This window comes from Xenopus tropicalis, chromosome 4, assembly GCF_000004195.4.
Source record: "Xenopus tropicalis strain Nigerian chromosome 4, UCB_Xtro_10.0, whole genome shotgun sequence".
NCBI classification, from domain to species: Eukaryota; Metazoa; Chordata; class Amphibia; order Anura; family Pipidae; genus Xenopus; species Xenopus tropicalis.
Genome location: NC_030680.2, coordinates 140,702,651 through 140,729,372, shown reverse-complemented (window position 1 = coordinate 140,729,372; position 26,722 = coordinate 140,702,651). Strand labels below are relative to the sequence as shown.

The window sequence follows — 26,722 nt, the reverse complement described above, 5'->3', positions numbered from 1 at the left end:
TCACATTCACATGTCATGCAGGGACATGATAGTTTGCTGCTACCTCCGGGGAGCGCCTAATGCACATAACAGTTCCCAGTATGAAAGGCTCCTGTTCCAGAAACGCCGCTTGCCCTCGCTGCTCCCAAATGCCACTTGTCCTCACTGTGCCCAAATGCCACTTGTCCTCACTGTGCCCAAAGGCCGCTTGTCCTCGCTGTGCCCAAACCTCGCTCGTCCTCGCTGTGCCCAAACACCGCTCGTCCTCGCTGTGCCCAAACACCACTTGCCCTCGCTGTGCCCAAACACCGCTCGCCCTCGCTGTGCCCAAACGCCACTTGTCCTCACTGTGCCCAAAGGCCGCTTGTCCTCACTGTGCCCAAACGCCACTTGTCCTCACTGTGCCCAAACGCCACTTGTCCTCACTGTGCCCAAACGCCACTTGTCCTCACTGTGCCCAAAGGCCGCTTGTCCTCGCTGTGCCCAAAACCCGCTCGTCCTCACTGTGCCCAAACGCCACTTGTCCTCACTGTGCCCAAACCCCGCTCGCCATCCCTGTGCCCAAACGCAGCTCGCCCTCGCTGTGCCCAAACGCCACTTGCCCTCGCTGCTCCCAAACGCCACTTTTCCTCCCTGTGCCCAAAGGCCACTTGTCCTCGCTGTGCCCAAGCGCCGCTCGGCCTCGCTGTGCCCAAGCGCCGCTCACCCTCGCTGTGCCCAAACGCCGGACCTGGAGATTGTTGTTTGCTTTGTGCAGAACATGTTACAGTTTAGCAATTGTATAGGAAATAATGCAAGGAAAATCCTCAATGGGGAGAATGTATTGGAAAAAAAATAAATGAATTTGTCATATGTTATTCTGTACATGTAAGTAGCCCTAGTTGTATGGCCACTGAAGGCCCAGTGCCCACTAATTCACATCCTGCCCCCTCAACCCACACCCCCTCTAGCATAGTAGGCAGTGTCGCAGTTGGTGTTGTTGCCAGTTGCCATGGGTTACTGCCCAGGTGCAAATCTGCCCAATGTTTATAAATGACCCCCACTTGTGAGTCATTTAATGTGGGTGCCAGTCCATAGTTGGGCATCCATATTAGATCCTCTCATTTAGTGAGATCCCCCAACAAGTGGATCTTTACCCAATTTGCCGACCTACATGTTGGGGCAAAAGGGGCTGATTCGATCTTTGGCCAAACATGGCGTAGGCCGATACAGAGCCAACAGGCCACTCGTCCGAGTGGCTTCTTCAGTTCAAATGACTGGTAGGGAATTGAACTGAAGAAGCCGCTTGGATGAGTGGTGAAACATTTTCAAGACAAAACTCAGAAAAGTCCAGTTGTTTTAGACCATTCGATGGCATCAGGGGCAGTGACATATCTAGACAGGGCTATGACATATAGGGGCGGGGCCATGACACCATGGGCGGGGTTACTGCACAGCTTGAGTAGTTGGATTTCTGCCTGGTTGTCAGACTGTTTTGAACCATGGGACAGGTGATAACCCTATCAACAGGCCAGAGTAAGAGTTTTTTGGCTCCTGGGGTCAGTGACCCCCACTTGAAAGCTGGAAGAAGAAGGCAAATAATTAAAAAGCTATAAAAAAAAAATAATGAAGACCAATTGAAGGAGAGCCACCCCTTTCATAGACTGTTGATCAGTGCCAGTAACTGCTATAATGCCAGCTGCAATGTGCGCAGCCCGCACTGGAAGACAAACACATATAAAATAAACACTTATTAAGCCGGAGAAGCTCCTTACATTGAAAAAACCAAAACATACACAGTGCATTTTGTGCTCAATACCCGGGGCCATCATTTCAGAGCTTTTTCTCTTTCTCCCCCAGAAGCAAAACATATTTTTTGCAATTTAAGGCATATTTTCAGCTTATTACTCAAATTGCCTAAATTTGTTATGAAAAAAAAAAGAAGAAGGAAAGGCGTCCCCGTCATTGTGTGCAATTTTGCCAGCTATGTTATCACACTTAGTTAAGACAATAAGATGGATCCGGGGTATAAATTTATTCTTAACACTAATTTAACATCTGTACGTGGAAGAGGTAATCAGAGAATGAAGCCAGTCAGAACTTACAGCTTCATAATCAGCCGAGTGTGAAGAAAGGGTGCAGGGGAAGGAGAGGTTAAGAGGCAATTAATTCTGAATACTTAGTAAAAAGAGCTATTTCAGTGCAGCCACATTTATATTTACACTGTTTTGGGGGAAGTAAAATTGGGTCATTAATCATTGCAGAAATGAAAGATAAATAGCAATTTCCCATCTCCTGCCGTATTACACGGTTTAACCCGCTGACGGCCGCAGGCGATTGGACGAGCGTTCATCTAATCTGATTTGCTGATAACCTGACGAGATAAAGCCCCTCTCCTCTGTGCCGTCGGCACAACCCCGGCCAACGCTGAATGTATATATATTTATACCTGATTTCCCTTTATACAGCTCCGATGTTGCCTTCAGAGATTTACAGAGAATATCTAACCATTCAAATCAATCTTAGCTCAGCGGAGCTTACAATTTAATTTCCCTAACTCAAACACATTGTCCATACTGAACTAGCATCATTTAACCTGGTGGTGTGTTTGGGTTTGGGAGGAAAGTGGGGTACCTGATGGGAATCCTACAGAAGTAACATAGTAAGTTGGGTTGAAAAAAGACATACGTCCATCAAGTTCAACCATAAAGTGCTGGGGCAGATAGTGCCCTGGCCTGGACCCCAGTAGGTCAACTATAAATGCTAACCTCCACAAGCCCCCCATACATTGGTATTATTAGCCAGTGGTGTAATAACAGTGTGCCCCCCCCCCCAGCAAAAAAGACTTCGGAGGGGCCTGGCACACATAAGGTTGCTACAGGTCTAGCTGGTAAAATAACAGTCATAAAAATTTATATGCAATGTATTTGACATTTCTCATCACCTCTTGTTCTGCCCCCAGTTCCTGCTCCCATATCAGTCATCTACTGTCTACAGAAGCCTTATCCACCATACCCCTATACCCTGCCCAGTATTATTCCTAGGGAAAAGTGGCAACCTCAGGCACTTACTCCCGGTGGGGGTCTGGTTCCTCTGTAGTAATGATCTGTAGTATTTTGTATTGGGAATGTGGGTGACCCACAATTTTGTGCAGAGGGTGTCCAGAATTTTTTTCCATGAGAGGCCCTGGGCCCCTGAAGTTATGCATCTGATTGGTACTTACAGAAGGTAATATGGCATAAAGAACCTACAGAGTTGTGAGGTAGCGGTTTTGTACTGCTGCTGTCAGTGTGGTGCTCCTTATTCTCAGTACTCAGTTGAGAGCCCCCGTTATGCTCATCCGGTGGTGGAACTATTTGCAGTGTTGGACTTGGCTTCCCAGAACCCGATACCCAGGGCCTACTCACAAAGGGACCGTGCTTAATGTTTCAGGTGTAACATAGTCCTATGGGGAAAATTAGAAATGGCGGCTATGAACTGCCTTTGGGGAAGATCCTCTCGTACTCAGGCCTGGCCAGTCCAACCCTGCAGAAGGGAGTAAATTAAGTAAAAACTAAAAGTTATAAATACATGCGCAGATTTTATTGTTATCCAACCGAAATAAACACACTCGTTAAACGGCGCTGCCAGTGATGTTACAGCTCCTATGGCAGGGGGGTATGGGGGGGAAAGAGAGATGTTTTTGGGGTGGCAGTCGCACAAGTACACAGCTAATTGAATTATCCAAGATTAATGGCTGTCAGAATCAATAAGAGCCAGAGAGTGAGTGGAAACCTCCACTGTTTAACCCTTTGTGTAATCACACAAGCTCCTCCATAAGCCTGGCTGGGTCAGAACTCCAGTATTTTAATAGGAAACCTCTCTTATTACAGGTACAGGTATAGGACCTATTATCCAGAATGCTAGGGACCTAGAGTTTTCCGGATAAGGGATCTTTCCCTAGTTTGGATCTCCATAACTTAAGTCTGCTAAAAATCATTTAAACATTAAATAAACCCAATAGGGCTGTTCTGCCCCCAATAAGGAGTAATTATATCTTAGTTGGGATCAAGTACAGGTACTGTTTTATTATTACAGAGAAAAGGGAATCATTTAACCATGAAATAAACCCAATAGGGCTGTTCTGCCCCAATAAGGGGTAATTATATCTTAGTTGGGATCAAGAACAGGTACTGTTTTATTATTACAGAGAAAAGGGAATCATTTAACCATTAAATAAACCCAATAGGGTTGTTCTGCCCCAATAAGGGGTAATTATATCTTAGTTGGGATCAAGTACAGGTACTGTTTTATTATTACAGAGAAAAGGGAATCATTTAACCATGAAATAAACCCAATAGGGCTGTTCTGCCCCAATAAGGGGTAATTATATCTTAGTTGGGATCAAGAACAGGTACTGTTTTATTATTACAGAGAAAAGGGAATCATTTAACCATGAAATAAACCCAATAGGGCTGTTCTGCCCTAATAAGGGGTAATTATATCTTAGTTGGGATCAAGTACAGGTACTGTTTTATTATTACAGAGAAAAAGGAAATCATTTTAAAAAATTTGAATTATTTGGTTATAATGGAGTCAATGGGAGACGACCATTCCATAATTCGGAACTTCCTTAACGGGTTTCCAGATAAGGGATCCCATACTTGTATTATTAGATCTAACATAATATACAAAGCTTTTAAAGAGCAAGTGTAGTAATTTGCTTTGGAGGAGCTTACAATCTAATTTCCACATCACACTATCGCCAAGAGGCACTGCCAGGATCTTTCTGGACTGTGGGAGAAAAAAAGTAATGCAAGGAAAACCCACAGTGGTATAACTGGGCCCCAAAGCAACAATCTTCTACATTTGTCTCCATGAGTATTGACTGATGTCCACTCATGGAGACAAATAGTCCCCCATTTATTGCAATGGCTGGCACGCTTCTGAGTGACAATCGCCCGACACATGTGTTCCTACCGGCGGGATATTAATCACTTAATCAATAAAATGCCTGGAATCTAATGTGCCGTGGTACTGCGGCCCACAGCAGGGAGGTATCGCTTTAAATGGCTGCAAAGAGAGTTCATTCCCTGGACGAGGGAACCGGGTGCTGTCACCGAGCACTTATAAGTAGTGAATTATTGCAAGCTTAACCCTGCTGTAACCAGGGGCCCCGTTGGGCACCATTAGCTCCCCCTCAGGCACGTGCTGGGGGGGGTAGAACGAGTGCAAGACACAAGGTCCCCAGGTTCTGTTTAGAAGCTTCTCTCGCACAATTACAAGACAGAAAACTCTTTAAGTCCCATTTTCCCGATGTTAAATCGTCGCTCTGGCAGCGCATATTCCCCGGGCCCTCGGGGGAGCGATATCAGAAGACAGCATGCTAACAAATGCAATCCAGTAAACAGGCCTTTTCCCTCTCTTGTTGTGAGTACCTTTGTGTCCCATGTCCCAGCTCTGTCATCCGTGCCCGGCGCTGGGCTTTGAAGTGCGAGGCTGAATGAGCGTTGTCATCTATAATAAAGAGCGCACATGTACGGCTATAAATAAGAGATGGAAGGGGCTCTCACTACACGGCTTGTGCATTTGCTGCTCGCCGGCTCCGTTACCTGCTCTTACCCCGTAGGCGCTACAGCCGACATTATATTGGAGGGTTACTGTCCCTACTGAATAACCAGGCTCTGGGCATACAAACAAGGCTGTGGGTTTATATAAATTGTTTATCCCCCAATCAGCTTTGCAGTCTCTTTGGCAGAGGGACTAATAAATTGATTTGAGGGTAGAGCATTAGCTTTGTATTCCTCCCTTGGGGTGCATTTACACTGGGGCGGGCACCTTTGACCTAAGTAAAAACCAGACAAGAAGGTGGGATGATGACATCAGGGACAGCGCTGTGAAATATGGGGGTCATGTCATTTGGGGTGGGTTTGTGCCTTGTTTGACTTGCTCAATGGGTAGTGCTTCTGCCTTGCAGTGCTGGGGTCCTGAGTTCAATCCCAGCCAGGGTGCCTGCAGGGAGCTTGAATGTTCTCCCAGTGTTTGTGTTGGTTTCTGGGTGCTTAGTCAGGTTAACTGGCTTTTGACTTCAGATTAAATTGACCGTAGTGTGTAAAATGTGATAAGGACCTTAGATTGTAAGCTCACTGGGGCAGGGACTGATGGGAATATAATAGGGACCTTAGATTGTAAGCTCACTGGGACAGGGACTGATGGGAATGTGATAGGGACCTTAGATTGTAAGCTCACTGGGGCAGGGACTGATGGGAATGTGATAGGGACCTTAGATTGTAAGCTCACTGGGGCAGGGACTGATGGGAATGTGATAGGGACCTTAGATTGTAAACTCCACTGGGGCAGGGACTGATGGGAATATAATAGGGACCTTAGATTGTAAGCTCACTGGGGCAGGGACTGATGGGAATGTGATAGGGACCTTAGATTGTAAGCTCACTGGGACAGGGACTGATGGGAATGTGATAGGGACCTTAGATTGTAAGCTCACTGGGACAGGGACTTATGGGAATGTGATAGGGACCTTAGATTGTAAACTCACTGGGGCAGGGACTGATGGGAATGTGATAGGGACCTTAGATTGTAAGCTCACTGGGGCAGGGACTGATGGGAATGTGATAGGGACCTTAGATTGTAAGCTCCACTGGGGCAGGGACTGATGGGAATGTGATAGGGACCTTAGATTGTAAGCTCCACTGGGGCAGGGACTGATGGGAATGTGATAGGGACCTTAGATTGTAAGCTCACTGGGGCAGGGACTGATGGGAATGTGATAGGGACCTTAGATTGTAAGCTCACTGGGGCAGGGACTGATGGGAATGCGATAGGGACCTTAGATTGTAAGCTCACTGGGGCAGGGACTGATGGGAATGTGATAGGGACCTTAGATTGTAAGCTCACTGGGGCAGGGACTGATGGGAATGTGATAGGGACCTTAGATTGTAAGCTCACTGGGGCAGGGACTGATGGGAATGTGATAGGGACCTTAGATTGTAAGCTCACTGGGGCAGGGACTGATGGGAATGTGATAGGGACCTTAGATTGTAAGCTCACTGGGGCAGGGACTGATGGGAATGTGATGTGATAGGGACCTTAGATTGTAAGCTCACTGGGGCAGGGACTGATGGGAATGTGATAGGGACCTTAGATTGTAAGCTCACTGGGGCAGGGACTGATGGGAATGTGATAGGGACCTTAGATTGTAAGCTCACTGGGGCAGGGACTGATGGGAATGGGATAGGGGCCTTAGATTGTAAGCTCACTGGGGCAGGGACTGATGGGAATGCGATAGGGACCTTAGATTGTAAGCTCACTGGGGCAGGGACTGATGGGAATGTGATAGGGACCTTAGATTGTAAGCTCACTGGGGCAGGGACTGATGGGAATGTGATAAGGACCTTAGATTGTAAGCTCACTGGGGCAGGGACTGATGGGAATGTGATAGGGACCTTAGATTGTAAGCTCACTGGGGCAGGGACTGATGGGAATGTGATAGGGACCTTAGATTGTAAGCTCCACTGAGTCAGGGACTGAAATCTGCCCGTGTATGGTCACCTTAAGGCTTAGGCTAGTGTCACACATTGCTGGTTTATAAAACCGGAATGGGACTCAAAATAATTCCAAGTACACAGAGGCCCAAACATCCCCCCCCCAGCCCAATAAATAGTGAGTGTCTATGGCATCTTACAGCAGCCCCTCTGGCATTTGCCTGAACCCACAGATTGGCAGTTTGGGCCTGGCGCACTGACTGGGGGTGCCATGCCTGTCGGTGCAATTCTAAAGATAAAGTGGATTAGGAGAAGGTACAGCACTAGCCGTACGGTGACTTACCCATGCAGGTGTGCCACTTTGTGTCACGTGGCAGAAAGGCCGAGGATACTAAAATGCACACAACGCACCCAAAAGACACTGTATATGAAAGAACATAATGTAATATTCACGCATGCCGAGTCGAATTAGTTCCAGATAAACAGGCCCAGATTACGGACAAATGGAACGTGAATGTGATATGTGCAGATAGACTTGTGTGAGGCAGATATCAGGAATGAGCTCAATGCTGGAGCCACACAAGCAGTTTATACCTTAGTGTCACCCTATCACCGCTTGCACATATACTGGGAACCCCAGACTTTATCTGCCCAATGAAGCTGCTTGCTGAATGAATGGCTATTATGCAGGGAAGCTATCAATATGCTCATCAAAACAGAACTATTTCCTTAACTCAGGCTGATGTCTCAAATGAACGCATGGGAGGGGAAATAAGGAGAAACTGATCAACTTCTCCATCTGCCAATGGATCTTCCACCCTCCGAAAGCAGATAATATTGTTATGTTATACCCATGTCTGCGTGGGTTTCTTCCGGGTAATCCCCTCCCATGCTCCATAAACATACAGTATAGGCAGGGTAACTGACTGATAGAGGTGCAATGGAACAGAAGCAACAGTGAGAGAGAACGGAAGCACTGGAGATGGTTGGGGTGGAAAGATGGTGGAGAAGACATCTAGGAACATGAGCAAGTGGGATACTGGTCACAGCCGAGGCTACAGTTTAATTGCAGGCCAACTAACAAACAAAGGCCGTGAAAATGAAGAGGCGACTTCAAGATTTCCCAGCATGCTCTGCCCTAACAAAGCTCCATTACATTACAAATTAACTGCACAGTTTATTATCAATATTATTTATAAGATTAATCATTCACAAGGATATGGCTACACGGCAAACTTAAACAAATTGTTTGTGCTCTTCGCTAAAGCCTTGGCACACACACCCTTGTCCCTACACACATCAAAGTGCCAATTACACATCACAAGACACAACACACGAGAGGAAAAAATAATAAATAATAAATGGAAGATAAACTTTAATTATCTTCGTGTTTGAACAAAAAGACCCGATTATTTATTTCTCACACAAACTGCAGGTCTTTCACATATGGAGCAATTAACTAGTAAATCGCCACTAATAATGGCAGATAGTGGGCTCCTATGGCACAAGGCGCACTCCCTTAAGTGAAGGGTTAAGTCATTACGTTGGGGCTTGTGTCTCCGGCACACACTATTTACACTACTACATGCCTTTATTTAGTAGAAATTCTACATAAATATCAAATATTAAGTCACAACAAAATGTCACCTGGTTCCATTTATAAATATAGTTTGGTACATGTTCTCACATATTTTCCTACTGTTCCAGTCTAACCCGGAACACATAATTCAATAGGTAAGGAATGCCTCGTGCTTAGATAAGTTCTACTCCTTATGGGTCTGCAAAGTCCTACATTATGATCCTTTAATTGGCCAGAGGACCAAGAAACCTGATCAGCCCAGCATGTGGGTGGCCAAAAAGGAAAAATACATGCCCATTTAGACTTAGACATCTAGTTGGGGTTCTGAAAAAAACTTCCAAACAGTGCAAGTGATGGAATCTACCTGTCACTTTAGATCAGGAATTCCAAGAGTGGACATGTTGCTTTATCACTTACTACAACTAGTATCCAAGTCTACTTAAGGCCTGAAATGAAAGACTGCAGATCCTGGCTTTACTCTTTATACAAAACCCAAGGTTTCAAGGTGGCTGACTACACAAGTTGTCGAGAAAATTGACATAAATTACCGCTCCCAGGTCCAACACTTAGCCCCAAAGAGAGGTGCCTAATAAGAAGATGAACTAACTCCACTATTAACATATCTACTCAGCATTGGCCCAGAAGCTACTCAAAAACTTCAAGTTGGACAGTTTAAACTCTCCAAGCAAATATTAAGGTATGTCTTAAGGGGGTGCTGATCCCATACAATTAGCACAATTTAACCTGCAGGTTCACCCTTAGGTAAAGTTAGGGTTAGAGTTAATATTTGAGTGACCCATGTGGGTTGGGTGCAGGTCAGACTGGGGAAGTACAATCTTCCTCTGCTCCCGAAGCTTCCGTCTTGGAACCTAACGCACACATGGAACTAAGAAAGATGTGTGTATAGGTTGGATTTGGATCCTACAAAGGCAACAGTTTGTGGGTTGGGGAGTGCAGGTTAAGGTTGGGTGCGGGCTGAGTTTTTCCTGAACCACGTATCACTACATACATTATCTAACCAGTTGGTTAGCAGGCTGAACAAATACATACATACCGTTTGGGGTACCCTACTATAGTTCTGCTCATTGGCACCAACACCCTAATCTATCGAAACAGAAACTCCTGTTCTGTTCCCCATCTGCTAATGAATGGGGCACCGGCAGACTAAATCAACAGATTAAATTTTGAAAACCAGCATGATAAACTGACTGATATCCATAGTATATAGATACTGATCAGATCTTTGGGTCTCCTCCATATATGTAGAGGAAATTATATAGGGATGCACCGGATCCAGGATTCGGCCAAGATTCTGCCTTTTTTCGGCAGGATTCAGCTTTGCCCAAATCCACGCTCCTGGGTTTGGTATTCGGCTGTATCTTTTACCAATGATTCGGGGTTCAGCCGAATACAAAAAAAGTGGATTTGGTGCAAATGATATGAATCAACTTGTGCGTGTATGGCCGGATTAGCCAGCTGTAGAAGTCTGAAGGGCCCAGATATGTTTTGATGAGAATATCTGCTGGTATCACTGCCCACAATAGAATTCAACACAACAGGCCAAAGAGTTACAAGTTGTGATTTAATCGAGGAATGGCGCATATCAGTTGATGGCCACTTTTTTCTTGTTAGAATTGTATGTATAAAACCTACAGGCGGCATTTGGGCATCCCTTGTTCTTGCCATTTGGAATGCAGCCTCTAAACCCCCTACGTGCCTGAGCCTTAATTGCCGGGATGAGAGAAAGAAGGTCTCATAGACATTATCACGGCCCTTGGACGTGGTTAAACATATACACATGCACCCTGTGAGCCTGTCAGTGGCAGCTGTTCCCGGCACCTGGAGAAAGTTGAACGTTCCAGTTGAACATTTCAGTCTCCATGCTCCCTGCACCTACACAAAAATACTCATAAACTGATACTTGTCAAACACAAAGGCTTCTGCTTTCAAGTTGCTTTTAAAATACTGCGCTCGCCTTGTGTTTCACAAAGCCTGTGGAGCATCAGCCTCAGCCCATTGTGAGCCCTGGGCCAGTTTAGTGAATCCAGACGGCTGAGTGCCGATTGCACTATAAACCAAATATGCAGTGAGGCAATGCTTATTTTGTAAACACACAGATAACGCTGATTTATGGAATCCTCAAGTTACTGAATGCTTAACCATTGCCTTGGGCGCTGAGCGAGATGCTCCTGACAAGAGGGCCAAGACAAGTAACGATGGGATCTTTCACTGGCCAAATCTCATTCTGCTTCTGTGCTGTGGTCACCGCATTATAACCATGTGTGCCGCACTAACTCCTCCGCGCCTGGAGCAGACACCATACTGCACCCTACACCCCTCCAGCTGTAACATACACTACACCAGGGGTGGCCAAAACATTGATCGTGGTCCACCAGTCGATCCCCCGTGGATTTCTGGTGGACTGCGTCAAAGCCGGCAAATACGGAAGTACGGCGGTTCTGTGCATTTATTGGGTATGTGTACGTACGCAGGGAGGAGTCAGAAGTCGATTGCCGCGGGGAAAAGTCTGGGCACCCCTGCACTACACTGTTTTAGAGCTATGGGGTTGTGCAAAAGAATATATAAGTTTAAACAAAATTTGGAGCTTTGGGTAAGAGGGTTTGGCCATCTACACTCTGGCCCATATCAGGGATCTGGGGACAAGGATCAGATCAATGGGACCTACCGAGACCTGTCACTGTCAGATAAAGGTGCCCATACACCTTCAGATCCGCTCGCTTGGCGATGTCGCCACCTACGGGTGAGCGATATTGGGAGAATCTGACCCTGGGGCCAAACGATCGAATTATAACGACGGGTATAGGCAAAGTCAGTCCGATCCGACTAGATTTTTTAACCCGATTTCAGGCCAGATATTGGTCGGGCAGGCCCGTCGGTAGTGCCCATAAGGGACCGATATCGACAGCTAGAATCGGCCCATGTATGGGGACCTTAAGCATCACATCAATGGACCAATGTGCTCCTCATCAGGTGAGATATTCAAACCTGTCTGATTAATATATGGCTGATTAGTATCCAGATATCAGTTGGGCAGGCCCATTGGTGGGCCCCAGGTACTGGCCAATAAGTTTCTCACTCAGTCTGGAGGGGGCAAAATCAGCAGCTTTTTTCAGCTCCTGTATGGCCAGCTTTACAGCTTAGAGTTATGCCAACTGGAGGGCAAGAGGGTAGGGTAAATATAAAAGACATCAATTAGAACTTGGGAAGTATATTCATAATGATACTTGTATCTCAGTAAATTAGTTGGGGGGGAAAAACAAACAACCCATCAAGTTCACCCCATCAAGACCCTCCATAGATTGATACGAAGGAAGGAAAAGTAGCAGCCACCAATTACTCCGAGGGTCCCTCAGCACGCTGCATTACCACATAAATCCTGGCAGCTGCCTGGAAAAGGCGAAATTCTTGCAGGATTAAAATAAACTACCGGCGCTAACAATACGGGACAGTGAAGGCGGCCATATTTGGTCATGTCCAGTGGTTATCGCACTTAAGTAAACAAGTGATTCAACTGAGCAGCATCAGATAGACAGGGGCTGATAGGGAGCTCAGCTGCCATACTGATCCCTCGGCACCGCTACACAACTGCACAAACAAACAGCAACTGCTGTCCCAGGCAGGGACCTGCAACCTGCGGCTTCTTGGTGCTGCTGAACTACAACTCCCAGCATTCATTCTGTACCATTTATGCTTTAAGCACCAGTGCCCTGTTATTGATTGTGGCTCGTGACATTGCTTTGGAGCCGTGACTTCACTTTTCATACTGTGACTTTCACTTTTCATACTGTGGTGCATGGGGTGTTCTGACTGCCATCTTGTGGAAAAAAACAATGGTCAAAGGTAGGGTTGCCCCCTGGCTGGTATATAACCGGCCTATCCTGTAAATTACCAGCTAGGGTCAGCATCAGTATTACCAGATTACCGGCACCGTACTTGCTGGTAAATTTGTAACGTCCTATAAATCTCTCAGTTCCCTGACCCTCTCCACTGCCATTAATAACGATGGGCCCAGCTCTGCTCCGCCTATAACCCTGCCAGGTCAGCCCATTTATTGGCCTCATTCCCCTTTCCCCCGCCCATGCTGGCCATTTCCCTGCCCCTTACATCATAGCCCCGCCCCAAATGACATCACACCCCGCCCCCCAAACCCAAAGGCTAGTATTAGTGGCAGAAAACTGTGGCAACCCTAGGCAAAGGGCCTCCTATCACTGTTCATAAAGTTATTTAACAGGAAGAGCTGTATCTGACCCATATGGAGAGAGACGGCCTTCCTTTAAATATTAAAAACAAAACAGAATGCCCAGTGAGGTGCCATTAGCCTTAAGGTGCCCATACACCGTTAGATCTGCTCGTTTGGCGATGTCGTCAAGCGAGTGGATCTTCTCCCGATATCCCCCACCTACGGGTGGGCGATATCGGGAGAATCCAGGCTAATTCGGTCGTCTGGCCCTGGGGCCAAACGATTGAATTATCCCAACGGGTATAGGAAAGTCGGTCCAGGGACCGCATCAATGAGCCAATGCGGTCCCCGATCCGACTAGATTTTTTAACCAGCCTGATCGATTTCAGGCCAGATATCAGTCGGGCAGGCCCCTCAGTAGTGCACATACACGGGCCGATTAGCTGCCGAATGGGTCTAAGGGACCAATATCGGCAGCTAGAATCGGCCCGTGTATGGCCACCTTTAGGCTCTTTGTAGGGTTACCACATTTGCGGGGGTTTTTATAAGGGCCACCAGGGGAGAGGAGGGATGATGTCACAAAGCCTGGTTGGTGATGTCATGGGGACAGGGCGTTATCATCATAGGGTGGAAAGTGGGCGGACCAAGGGTGGATCCAAGGGGGCATGGCTCTGATCTAAGGGGAATTGGGGAGAACCCAGGGCTATTTAAACACAAGCTGGGCTCCTTGGCTGGTTACTTACTGGCTACGCTGGTGAAATACCGGCTGGGTGCCAACCCCAAAAAAACACCCTTTGGAGCAGAGTAAACAAAACACAAACAATACAACCACGCTTCTTGTTGAACTTTTCCACCCTATGAAAAGCAGCCCTTTCATTCACACACATATTGATCTTTCTCAGGAGTGTTCGGAAATGTTCTAATTACCAGCCATAATGCTGCCCTCCCCGGGGCCCGGAGGAAAACAGCTATGTAAATAGCGCGTTTAATAATTAGTCATTTTTACAGAGAAAAAGAGCTGCGCATACATTTCCCCACAGAGGCCAACAAACAAACTGGGACCTACCCTGTTGTGTCAATATGGAACAAAGACGTTATCTGGCTCGCTGGCTCTCTCGCTATGAGATAAGCTCACATGACTAATGAGACTGCACCAGAGACAGCAGTTTATAACCTTGCCATATGTTTTCCTAGGCCCTTGTTAGTAAAGCGGGTGGGGCCCGCACAACAATTCACACAACTTGTTTTTTTTTTCTTCTCATTCTGTTTTGTGCATTTAAAAATATGAGCCGTGGGCTGGAGTGGATCACAAGGCAGGGGGAGTAGCCATAGATCTCTCTCAGGCTGGAATCGAACCTAAGACCCTCACTGCAAGGTTCAATTCCAGCCAGAGAGTGCGCCATTAAGCTATCCGTACACAGCATTTCTGATCAGTAGAAGGTTTCACCTCTACAAATAAAAACATTATTTTGTTAGGGGTTCTTCATTCTTACCCCCACTTGTGAAGCAAGAGAATTGTGGGTAAGCAGCAACAGATCCAGAATTTGGCTATATAGAAGCATGTTTTGTTTTTTTGCAATATTAAGATTCAGCGGAAGTAAATTTGGACCTCACTGGTCCTGTGACAAGAGGTATGGTGTTTGCACGAGGTCTAGTAACCCATAGCAACCAATCAGCAGGTAGAATTTAGAATTTACAAAGCTTACACACTTGGCGCAACCATAAATGTTATCACATTTCTCCTTAATTGGCCTGGGGAAACCCCTGGAAATAATGCTGTAACCATCTTGCCCCTAATGTGAGCACAGTGCTCTGATACGCCCAGTGGTGAAACTAAGCAGGGTATGGGGGGGGGGCAACTGGCAGGGACACTGTGGAAAGGATGTGAAGCTCAGTAAGGAGGATTGGCAATAGAGTAGGTCTGTTAAGTCCATTGACCCACCAGTGTTCCTTTTTTTTTTTAAAGGGGAACTAAACCAAACCAACCAATAAAGGGTTGAAATCCAGTATTTTATATACTGAACTTACTGCACCAGCCTAAAGTTTTAGAATCTCTATAACAGTAACGATTCAGGCTGAAAGCTGTGCATTGGAGCTCCACATCTTGGGTTCTGGAGTGTCAGTGGCACTGCACATGCTCAATGGGCTCTGGGCAGCTGTTTTTTTATTTTACTAAATTCTGATGTAAATTGCACTAATTTAGTTGTCATGTACTAATACTAAATGATTTACTTATCAGCCTTGTATTGTAACCATTATATCCTATATATACAGTATAGTGTGAGTGGGTCCCTAAGCTCAGGTAAGTGACAGCAGCACAGAGTATCTGTGGGGAATCAGCAGAAAAGAAGATGGGGGGCTACTGGGGGCATCTTTGGGACGCAGATCTTCCCTGCTAAAGGGCTGTGGGGGCCTTGGGCTGGTACAGAACCCCAAAACATAATGTACAGTATTCACTAATTCATTGTTATGTTTTAGTTCTCCTTTAAGATGCAATGATACAAAATGAAACATGAAAACAACCAACACTGCGCTGTATTCAGCATATGAGCAATACAAAAAGCCTGTGATTAACTTGTCAGGTAAGAGAAGAGAGAAAGTATTTACTCTTATTCTTTCTCCCAGTGCAAGGGCAGATACCAATCTCTATGGAGATCCCTGCAATGTACCCCCATAATATCAGCCCCCCCGGCCTTCCCAGTCCTTGCCATGCTCAGTAACCTTGCACAGCTCCCAGTATAATCATGCCAGACTGGAAGCCATCCCATCGGCTATAGGTTCAGGTTAAACAAACATTCCAGTTCTGCCTGCTCAGCACCGCTTGTCACTATTGCAAAACAGCTATGGGAACGGCGCTGGGAGTCGGCAGCCAGTGCTGCAAAATAAACTCCCTGCAATCTCTCTGCGCTTCTGTCAGCGCGTGGCAATTAGGAGCCAAACCTGGGAGAACTTCAAAAGACGCCTGCTCTGTAGCAGCACTCGCGGCCATGCAGTTTGTGGCTTTGCAGGGGATGCTGGGCAGGCCCGGGACATGGACTGCATTGTGGGAAACTAAAGTGTCTCTTTCAAAAATGCTTTCCAAAATGCTTGTCTGGTTTCTTCTGGCAACTCGTTTGCCCAGCAACTTAAAGCAGTGGACTCGTAAAATATCCAATTGGCCAGAGTATGGCCCCTCTGTATTTCTCTACTCATTCATGCCCAGACTATAACGAGCAGCTATGGCTCCCCTTTACTTCCACACCCGCTAGTGCACCCCGGTGCATCATGGTTTGTCCAACTGACTCAATAAATGACATTAGTATCAATATTGGGATCCCCAGGCCGCCATACTTGTACTGTGTAGGAAGCAATTCTAGGGGTACCTGTACGGTATGAGAACTCATACAGCCTTTGGAACTGCTGTAGAACCTGCAGGCCAATAGGTCCATCTTATGGAGACCCATATGTAATCAACAATAAGACAATTTGGCTCAGACACAGAGTGGACATGTTTGTGCCTAGTCATGCCCAGGGCCTGATTACATGGTGGCGCATCCCTAGGCTGGTGCACTCACACTCAGCTCAAACCTACACTCAATGGCAGTACTGAGGACAGGCCAGTCAACATTGGAGATGCCAACCCTAGATTCTAGCCATTCTAGGCTCAGTCAATGGTGGCCTTCCTACAACTCCAGGCCTGGGCATGCCAATGTAACACACTGACCATGCCGAACAGAAGGCAGAAGAGTGCAGGTAGCAATGCTGAGTTCCACGTTTCATACCAAGTCATATATTTTAGCTACATCCAATTATCATGAAGGTCACATGACTGATTTTTATGGTACTTGACCACCATGGTGGAGTTTCTATACTTATTTCAAAGAATATATTTACCATTCAGCTGCTTAATTTCTTGGTGCATCTGGTGCAATTTATTACTATTTATCTAAACCTATAAGGTCTTCCAGAAGAAGATCCAGGCCCTATCCTTGCTGATTATTGGAGGCCTCCTCATTAGTCAGTCACTTACACATTTACAATTGGCTGGCAATCTGTGGGTTCAGGCAAATGCCAGAGGGGCTGCTGTAAGGTGCTATAGACCAGTGATCCCCAACATGTTGCTCCCCAACCCCTTGGATGTTGCTCCCAGGGGCCTTAAAGCAGGGGCTCATTTTTGAATTTCTTGCTTGGAGGCAAGTTTTGGTTGCATGTAAACCATTGTAAATCCAAACAGAGCCTTCTGTAGGCTGCCAGTCCACATAGGGGCTACCAAATAGCCAATTATAGCTCTTATTTGCACCCTCAGGAACTTTTTCCATGCTTGTGTTGCTCCCCAACACCTTTTCCATGTGGCTCAGGGGTATAAAAGGTTGGGGATCCCTGGTGTAGACAGTCACTATTTATTGGGCTGCTTTGGGCCTGTGTGTACTATTTTGAATCCCAGTCGGGGCCTGTTGGTCTCCACCTATATACTTGTACTTAAAAGGTGTCAGGGGTAAGAAATGAGCAAGCATGGTAGAACAAATAAATCTGTATAGATACAGTGTCGGAATGGCCCATCAGGATACCAGGAAAACTCCCGGGGGGCCCAGGTGTCAGTGGGCCCTCCTGCTCCTGACCATTTGGCCTGTTTCATGGCCATTCCCTATTTCTGAATGGGAAGGAAGAGGAGAAATAGATGGAAGAATAGATGCTAGCATGTAAATAAGAGTGACTAGGAGAATAAAGAGGTTGGGTGGGGAAAGGAGGAAAAATAGTTTGAAGAGTGGGCCTAGGGTGTAAGGTTTTCTGGTGGCCCCTGGGGTCCCAGTCCGACACTGTATAGATATGTCTATAGACACATATGTTAAGGTGCTGCAAATATGGAGAAGATGGTGGAAGATGCGGTTGGGTGGTGGAGAGGCAGAGGGAAGACCATACACATACATATACATTCATACATACATACACACACATTCATACATACATACATAGACTGAAATGTATACTTTAAGTAGTGGTTACAAAAAGACAAAACAACAATTTGAGATCTGAGCGCAGAAATAGGCGCCAGGGACGTTTCTCTCCTCGGCTTCCGAGATCATATGTCCTCCTGTGCTGCCCGGTCCCTGCCTCTGTCATCAATCAGCCTCACACTTGCACTCTCTCGCTGCACTCTCCTGCCAACTGTCTGACTCATTAGTGAAACACTAGCAAAGCCATACATTGGGGGCAGTCAATAAGAGACAGGCTCTCTGCGAGACAATGGGCTCCCAGCTCCTAGGATAGCGATCGGCACAGATATATCCCACTGATGGCTTCTGGGGTGGGGGGAGATCAGATACCCCCCCTGTAAGTGGTAATAATGGCGCCTCCCTTGTTGCAAGGGTTAACTTGTTTACTCCATGTGAGAGGCAGAAGGGAGGCTCAGATGTAAGGGGTTTGCAACAGAGATAAGGTTGATTTACACAGTGTGTTTGTATTAGTAAATCTGGAGCGGAATCTGTCTGTGAATGCCTCTCAGTGGCGACACACCATTATCCGGCTAACGCCGCGCAACAGACCTTTAAGCAAACAGCTCTCCCCTGTGCAAATGCACCGGTGCCGCCGGGGGGAACGGCAAGAATAAGAAAGAAGTGAAAAGCAATTTCCCTAACCATCCCAGCATAACGTTGGGGAATTATCTATCCCCGCTTATCCCAGCCACCCAGGGACCGGCTCCTGGAAAGGAGAGGTGTAACGTTCATTCCAATAGTTTTATTGGTATTGGCAGCTTTGTCACTTGCAGTACCGCCACTCACCTGTATGCAACTCCCACAGCTCTATAGATGCTCTGCATTCTGTCAGGGGTGGATAGGGGTAAGCAGAAGGGGAATCCCTGTGCCATAGTTTTATGGTATCTCTCTGTACAGGCTATGAGCAAACTTAGGGGGCTGTTCCTGCTAAATTGTGCTTAGTACAGGGGAATCCCTATGCTGCCATAGTTTTATGGTATCTCTCTGTACAGGCTATGAGCAAACTTAGGGGGCTGTTCCTGCTGAATTGTGCTTAGTACAGGGGAATCCCTATGTGCCATAGTTTTATGGTATCTCTCTGTACAGGCTATGAGCAAACTTAGCGGGCTGTTCCTGCTGAATTGTGCTTAGTACAGGGGAATCCCTATGTTGCCATAGTTTTATGGTATCTCTCTGTACAGGCTATGGGCAAACTTAGGGGGCTGTTCCTGCTGAATTGTGCTTAGTACAGGGGAATCCCTATGTGCCATAGTTTTATGGTATCTCTCTGTACAGGCTATGAGCAAACTTAGGGGGCTGTTCCTGCTGAATTGTGCTTAGTACAGGGGAATCCCTATGTGCCATAGTTTTATGGTATCTCTCTGTACAGGCTATGAGCAAACTTAGGGGGCTGTTCCTGCTGAATTGTGCTTAGTACAGGGGAATACATGGAGTGTTATATCACTCGACCTTCTGGCTTTTTTTTAAAGTGATTACAGACAATAGAAGGGCTATGGATAGAGGTCAGTCTGAGAGACAATGGCATTACAGGGAAGGTTAAAACCACAGCCTGAGGCAGTAACACCTTTCCAGAAAGGGGGGAAAAAGCAAACAGAAAGTAATTATACATTCTGATCTTAATGTTTCCGATATATATATATATATATATATATAAAAATTAAGGTAGAAAAGTTGTTTGCAACGATTTCATCCATTTAATAAAAAATTGTGGAGGAACTGGCAGGAAAACATCCCCTTTAGTCGCTGGAGAGAAGATTAAAACAATATTTGTTATTTTGATTCAGTAGGAAAACAAGCTCATGTAAAATACAAGCATGTCAACTGTTTAGATGAACTGCAAACAGCTTATGTGTGGGCGATGGGAATAATAATTAAAAAAAAAAAAAAAAACTATTTTTTTTTTAAACTCAAATTATGTTTGGAAAGTGCGGCTCCAATCACAATGCAACGGGTTTGATTATCTTTTTTTTTTTTTTTGCTTATGTTGCCTAAAAGAGAAAATATATATATTGCCTGTTATATAATGTAATGTTTAGGCTCGGGGAAGGTACCCCATAGCTGGCCGCAATTCTGCCTGTATATACCTGCCCAGATCCGCTGCTTGGGGGGCTCACTAAATGATCAGACCTTCTGCTAATCTTTCCAATTAGGATGAGTTAATCATTTGGCCTGGGACAATGATTGGTCCATAAAGGGACCTACATGGGTGAGGACCACATCTAGGGGTGTAACTACAGAGGAACTAGAATCCGCGGGTGCAGGGGGGCCAAGGAGTATTGGTAGGTAGGGTTGGCACCTCTTTTGTGGCCCCCTACAAGCCAATGACGTAGAGGTGGGATGGGGGTGGATGAAAATGGGCGGGGCTATGTCGTGGAGGGGGTTATGATGTGGGGTGGGGGCAGAGCTGCTAAACTGTCTGGAATACTGTAGGGAGCTGCACAGTGGAAGAAGTAACGGGGTGGGATGGGGCAGAATAGCGGGGGAGTGGGGTGGAATTGGGGCAGCTGGAGGCAGAATATTAGCACAAGTACATTGCCGGTAAATTTCTGAATACCGGCCCCAGCAACCATAAGTGCCGTGGGGGGCCCAGTAAGGCACTAATTAATGAGCAAATATCTTGGTAGAATGGATCAATTTACCAATGTTTTGGGGCCCTAAATTAAATTTGCTGTCGTGCCCAATAACATCTAGATTTGCCACTGACCAAACCTACTGACAAATGCAGACAGTGCCCAATTTTCAGCCACATACCAGTCAGGGCAGCCCACCAGGAGGGCCCCATACAGGGTCTAAAATTCTGCTGACTTGGTCTGGAGGGGCCACATTGGCCCTTAGCTTTACTGGCCCTAGAGCATTACTTGCCCTTTAGGCAGGCAGCTTCGCCCAACAGTACTGTGGGCCTCCCATGGCCCTATTGGCCTCCTCCTAGTGCAGAGGCTCAGGCCCGCCGGTGGAATTGCGTGGCCGGCACAATCAGTTATCAAGTCAGGCACGACCAATGATATGATTAGAAGGATCATGGAGGATTACATCATAATCCCACATCATTGCAGAGAAACTGGGAAATTCTCCACTAAATGCAGAAAATGTCGATATGGACTGAGTTTTCTTTTTGGTTGTTTTGTTTTTGTTTCATGCATTTTTCCCCTGTGCCAACGCACTAATTCCCATCTACTGTCCTACATTAATCAAAGCTGTAAGCCTTGTTGTCTTTGCACCACGGAATGAGAATGTGCCCCTGGCCAAGAATGAGGGAAAAGTCAACAGGAATTAAGTTTCAGTGCAACTGTTTACTCAACTGTGGCCTGCAGTTATTGAAATTTTATCCACGGTTTTGTGTGACGGCGGCAGTAATGAGTTCAGCATGGTTGTGATGCTCTCTCTTCAAGTAAGAACCTGTAGGATGGAAACGATTTAAACGAGCCAGTGTATATTGTGAGGGGAGCTGGATGCGTACAATAGCAGGTTAGGGATGTGAGGAATATGGCTGGACCTTCCATTTGGGCTTCTAGGTCAAATCCCTATTGGGTACATACCTTGGGGTGCTGAATGCAGAGAAACTAGTTACCCCGCCCCGTCACCTCTGCCATCAGATGTAGCCACATCCGTCCCTGCCACGGTGGAGCTTACAATCCAAGGCCCCTATCCCCCACAAATCCCACACATTAGTGTGAGAAGAAGCCTGACTACCAGAAGGAAACCCACACAGACATGGGAAGAACATACAAACAGGTAGTACCCAGGTAAAACACAAGGCTGAAGTGTAACTATGAAACCACGGTGCCACCCAGGGTCGGACTGGGCCGCCGGGACACCAGAAAAAAATCCCGGTGGGCCCCGGAGGCCCAGACCTGACACTTGCCGGTGCTCCCACTACCCGACCCCTCCTCCCCTGACGCGTTGAAATTTACGCGCTCGGGGGAGGACGTCAAGTTGGGGGCCCTGTGAGGGGGTTAGTGGGGCCCCTGCGGGAGGGGGGTGTTAGGGGATGTGGCCGGCAGGGCGCCTGCAGGGCCCCTGGGGTGGGAGCCCCGGTGGGCCCTTCACCCCCCAGTCCGACCCTGGTGCAACCCCATGTTCAAAGTGTGCAAAGACTACAACCTTTTTATACCCATGAGTCACACTCAAATGGAAAACGTGTTGGGGAGCAACACAAGCATTGAAAAAGTTCCTGGGGGTGCAAATAAGAGCTATAATTGGCTATGTGGTAGCCCCTATGGGGACTGGCAGCCTACAGAAGGCTCTGTTTGGCTTTACACTGGGTTTTATGCAACCAAAACTTGTCTCCAAGTCAGAAATTCAAAAATAAGCATCTACTTTGAGGACCCTGGGAGCAACATCCAAGGGGTTGTTGCTTATGGGCCACTGGTTGGGGATCACTGGTCTACAACATCATGGTTGCCCCTTCCAGACAAAGCTATTTTGCCTCTTGGCTAGACAGTAAAGACCAAAGCAATTCAGTAGCAGATGACATTCCACCTCGCCCAACGTGCCAGAGAACCAGGAGACATATATTCAGAGCTAAACAGAGCGCAGTGGATTAGCAAACCAGAGCAAGCGACTTTGAACTCAACTTCCTTATGATGGATTCCCAAACCAAGATGCCAGAACACATCATAAAGTATAAATGTTCACATTCCTCGGCGATTGCATGGCCGGTTCTGCTCAGCCTTGCCCCATTCTGGGAACAGTACCTGTTGCTGTTGGAGATGTGCGAGTTCGGCGGCCCCTATTTCGAGTGGAGTTTCCCCGTTGGACCTCGATTCCCGCAACGTGCACTCTAGTAGGTGGTTACCGGGGCCCGCTCCATTCTGAATGGCTGAATCGTTACTTCTTGTCTCCGTCCCAGATTCTTGCATCATGACTCAAAGCCCTTAGAAAACGAGAGAGGGGGGGAAAGAAACATCCAGCTGTTAAAACAGTTAGTGCATTTGAAGACACATGCCCTGTTTAAAATCATGCCCGAGCTGTAAACAGTTGTCATTTCCTTTCATACAATTTATCTTTCCCCAGTGCTTCTTGCTGGCCTTCTCTGTTTGTTTTATTTAACGGCTATAATTGCCCAAAATTTCAACTTGAAATGCCAGCTGCTCCGATTGCTTATTTGGGTTCAATTTCAGACAAACATTTCTTATTAATACAGTGAAGGTGGAAAAAAAGGGTCTCTGTTTGTGCATATGTGTATCTTTATTTATACAGCCAATTATAGGGCATGGGATGGAAGGGGGCGCTGCGGCGCTCAGATAAAGGGGTGGGTTCGCCGTTAAAGGGGATATATTGGATAAATGGGAAAATCCCTAATTTTGTAGGCAATTAATCCTATCTGTAAAAATGGCCCCTTTATTGGAGCTCCCTATAGATTCTATCACTTCTTTGTCCGTGTTTGAATTGAAGAGTGGGCGTGCCCTAACGGCCCCTGCCAGAAGCACAGTAGGAGGGGGAGAGCCAATCACAGCCCTGCAGTCACACAAGGAAAGACAGGATTCAGTTCCCTATCAGGTCAGCCTAGCTGCTGATTGGTTCCTGTCCTACAGTGCTTGTTCGAATTTGGTTCAGCCAGGACCACAGATTTGGCCGAAACCAAATCCTTACAAAAACGCATACCTAATCCCAAACCGAATCCGGGATTCGGTGCATCCCTAATAAATATACTTCTAAAATTCCATAGGAATGAATAGAAAGTGGGTGAAAGTGGGTGAATTTTTCGGTGGTGAACTCTAATCTCACATTTTGATCAATCTGCCCCTTGGGCTAATGTTTGATGGACCAATGTAGTCGCCCGCAGGCGTATAACCACTCTGAAATGCCTTTCTGCCAGGAACAGTAGGAGTCGCCAGTGGAAAGGCTTATGCATTGATTTGGCTTCCCAAAGTCGCACAAAGTTGCTTATCTTCCTATTCATTCCCCCCCCGCCTCATACTTATTTCAGTCTCTTATTCAAACCACTGCCTGGTTGCTCGGTATGAAAAGACCCTAGCAACCAGATATTTGCTGAAAAACCAGAGAGATGATACAAATCAAAATTATTAAAGGTGAACTGCCCCTTTAATAGGGTCGCCTGTAGTAATCCTGTTCCTACATGGTACCAGTGGTGTAACTAGATGTCACATATAGTACATTTAATTTTGGTAAATTGATCTATTTTACCAAGGTATCTTAAAATTGCCTAATAATTACGGCCTTGCTGGGCCCTCTACACTCCTGGCCCCCCTGCAACCACAGGGTCTGCTCCCTCTGTAGTTACATCCCTGGAAACAACCTATAACTTAAAGGAGAAGGAAAGGCTACTAAAGAGTTAATCTCAAGCTGCAGGCATACCTTCGGTTCTCTCAATAGTGCCCTTAAGTCTCCCCATATTTCTCCCGTTCAGATAATCAGAAGCCAAACAGGAAGAAAAAACGCTGAGCTGTGTAAAGAAAGTTCCCATAATGCCTCACTCCTGCACAGACACCCAGACCCCTGTACATGCTCAGTTTGTAAGACTATGAGTCAGCTTCCTGCTGATTGGCTCAGATCCACATTCCTAAGGGGGGGGAGGGGTTAGTTCTTAGCATTCTTGAGGGAGGGGGAGCAGGAGAGGGGGGAGAGGAGAGAGCTGCATGTCTCTGGCACAGGAAAATAGACACAACAAATCTTTTGACAGAGAACTTAGTGCAGCGTTTCTGTGAGTGCTTATGGCTGTATTTACATAGACCTTTCTGATAAAGCTTACTGAGTTTTTACCTTTCTTTCTCCTTTAAAGGTAAAGCTACCTATGAATGAGGCAACATGGCGGCCCCAAGAGCAAGGAGATTGTATGTTCTCCCCACGTTGTGGGCATCTGGTTGTTTGCGCTGAAGGCGCTTTAGGGAAGGTGGGAATGTTCCATGGGTGCTTGCTTGCCCATAGACTGACGCTAGCCCTTTAAAGTGGTTCTCTTAGGGTGAAGACACACAGAGCTACTAGTAGCAGCTACTTGTCGTGGCTACTAAAACAGACAATGCTGATCATTTACTGATAATTGTCTCTACGTGTGTTTTAGCAGAGGCAATTCTCAGTATTGTCTATGGCAGGGGATTTTCTGGTGTTTAGTAGCCGTGACAAGTAGCTGCTACAAAGTAGCTCTGTGTGGCTTCACCCCAGTACAAAAGCGGCTCCCATGTTGGAGACACAAGGAGGCATCTTTGTGCAGTTACACAATAGGACTGATTTCCCGACGGCCGTTTCAATGAGAAGGCTTTTTTTTCAAAAATACCGGTCGCCGGCTTGAAACGGCCTCCCATATGGGCAACCAGATAGCGGAATATTATGATATTTTCCCATTCACCTTGAGGTGTTGGAAGTGGGATCCAATGTCTCAAACACCGACGCGACTATACGTCGTCTCAGGACAGAGCGCGGAATAAGGTGTTAACGCCGAAATACATACAAACCCAAGTAGGTGTGGAAGGAAAGTAAATGAATGTTAAAATTAGCCTCCTGCTCGCACAGCCTGAACAGACTATGAGGTGTGACTTTTATTTTTCTCTGATTTATAGATTTTCTCTCAATTACCGGGTTTTGCCAACATTTTCACTGTAGCCCTGAGAGTGTGCGTCCGCCGCAGGATTTTCCACTAGGAAAAGAAATAGAGGAAATTGCTTTAAAGGCAACTAAAGCCCAAAATGATTTAGAGGCAGCAGGTTCAGGCATATGTATGGGGTACCGAGCCGGACTGCAGGGTTTCCACCAACCACAATGCCGGATCTGTCCGTACAACAGGGGCAAAAATATCCCCTATTACAGCTCTAATAAATCTCTTCCTTATTAATAACATTGGCATCAAGGGAATTTGTACTGACTGTGCTGGTGCAATACTGGCTAGTTCCAACTATCACCCACAGTGCTTAGTGCCACACATGCCAGGCCGGGTTTTACCAACACCTGCTGTAACCAATATTATTTTTGTCATCACCAATCAAAACCACATAGGCAAGAGCAGCCCTAGACTGGTATTCAAAATAGGCCCTGGCATTCCAAGTACAAGCAGCCCCCCCAATCCAATAAATAGTGACTGTCTATGGCACCTTACAGCAGCCCCTCTGGCATTTGCCTGAACCCACAGATTGCCAGTCCAGGCCTGGACAAGAGTTGTAACTAGGGGGCAGGTAGGGACTAAAGTCACCAAAGCCTTTGTACAGGCCTGAAAATATCTAATGATTCCCCCTCTGAAATGGCCTCAGGCAGAAATGTACAGCAATAGCATGGCAGAAAAAACATTACTGAAATGGAGTCGTCTTACTATTATCTCTGAGATGCCATCCACTAGATCACATCACAACTCTACTATTTTAGACCTAAAAGTGGTGTGACCTGGTAAGATTAAGTCAATTGTCATTGTTAATTTATTTTTTTCCATCGCCGTTTCCTGGATAGGTCCTGCAAGAGGGTAGGCTGAGCAGAAGAGGCCATACTTGACTTTGTCTTGTCAAAGAGACTTGGGCTTCGTCTGGGTGATTCTCAAGAGGAACCACAAAGATAGAGTACGTGCGTGGTCCTGCACCCAGTAGTT

General features: G+C 46.4%; 1 protein-coding gene across 14 annotated transcripts in view; it reads right to left on the bottom strand.

Annotated features, from left to right (window-relative positions):
* Positions 1-26,722, bottom strand: part of foxp1 (forkhead box P1) — a 544,572-nt gene that overhangs the window by 193,576 nt on the left and 324,274 nt on the right. For all 14 annotated transcript variants that reach the window (XM_031901201.1, XM_031901192.1, XM_031901203.1 and 11 more), the window contains one exon: positions 22,887-23,065. In XM_031901201.1, coding sequence (XP_031757061.1) covers positions 22,887-23,054 — 168 coding nt within the window. In that variant the 5' untranslated portion in view covers positions 23,055-23,065. The remainder of the gene's footprint in view (positions 1-22,886; positions 23,066-26,722) is intronic.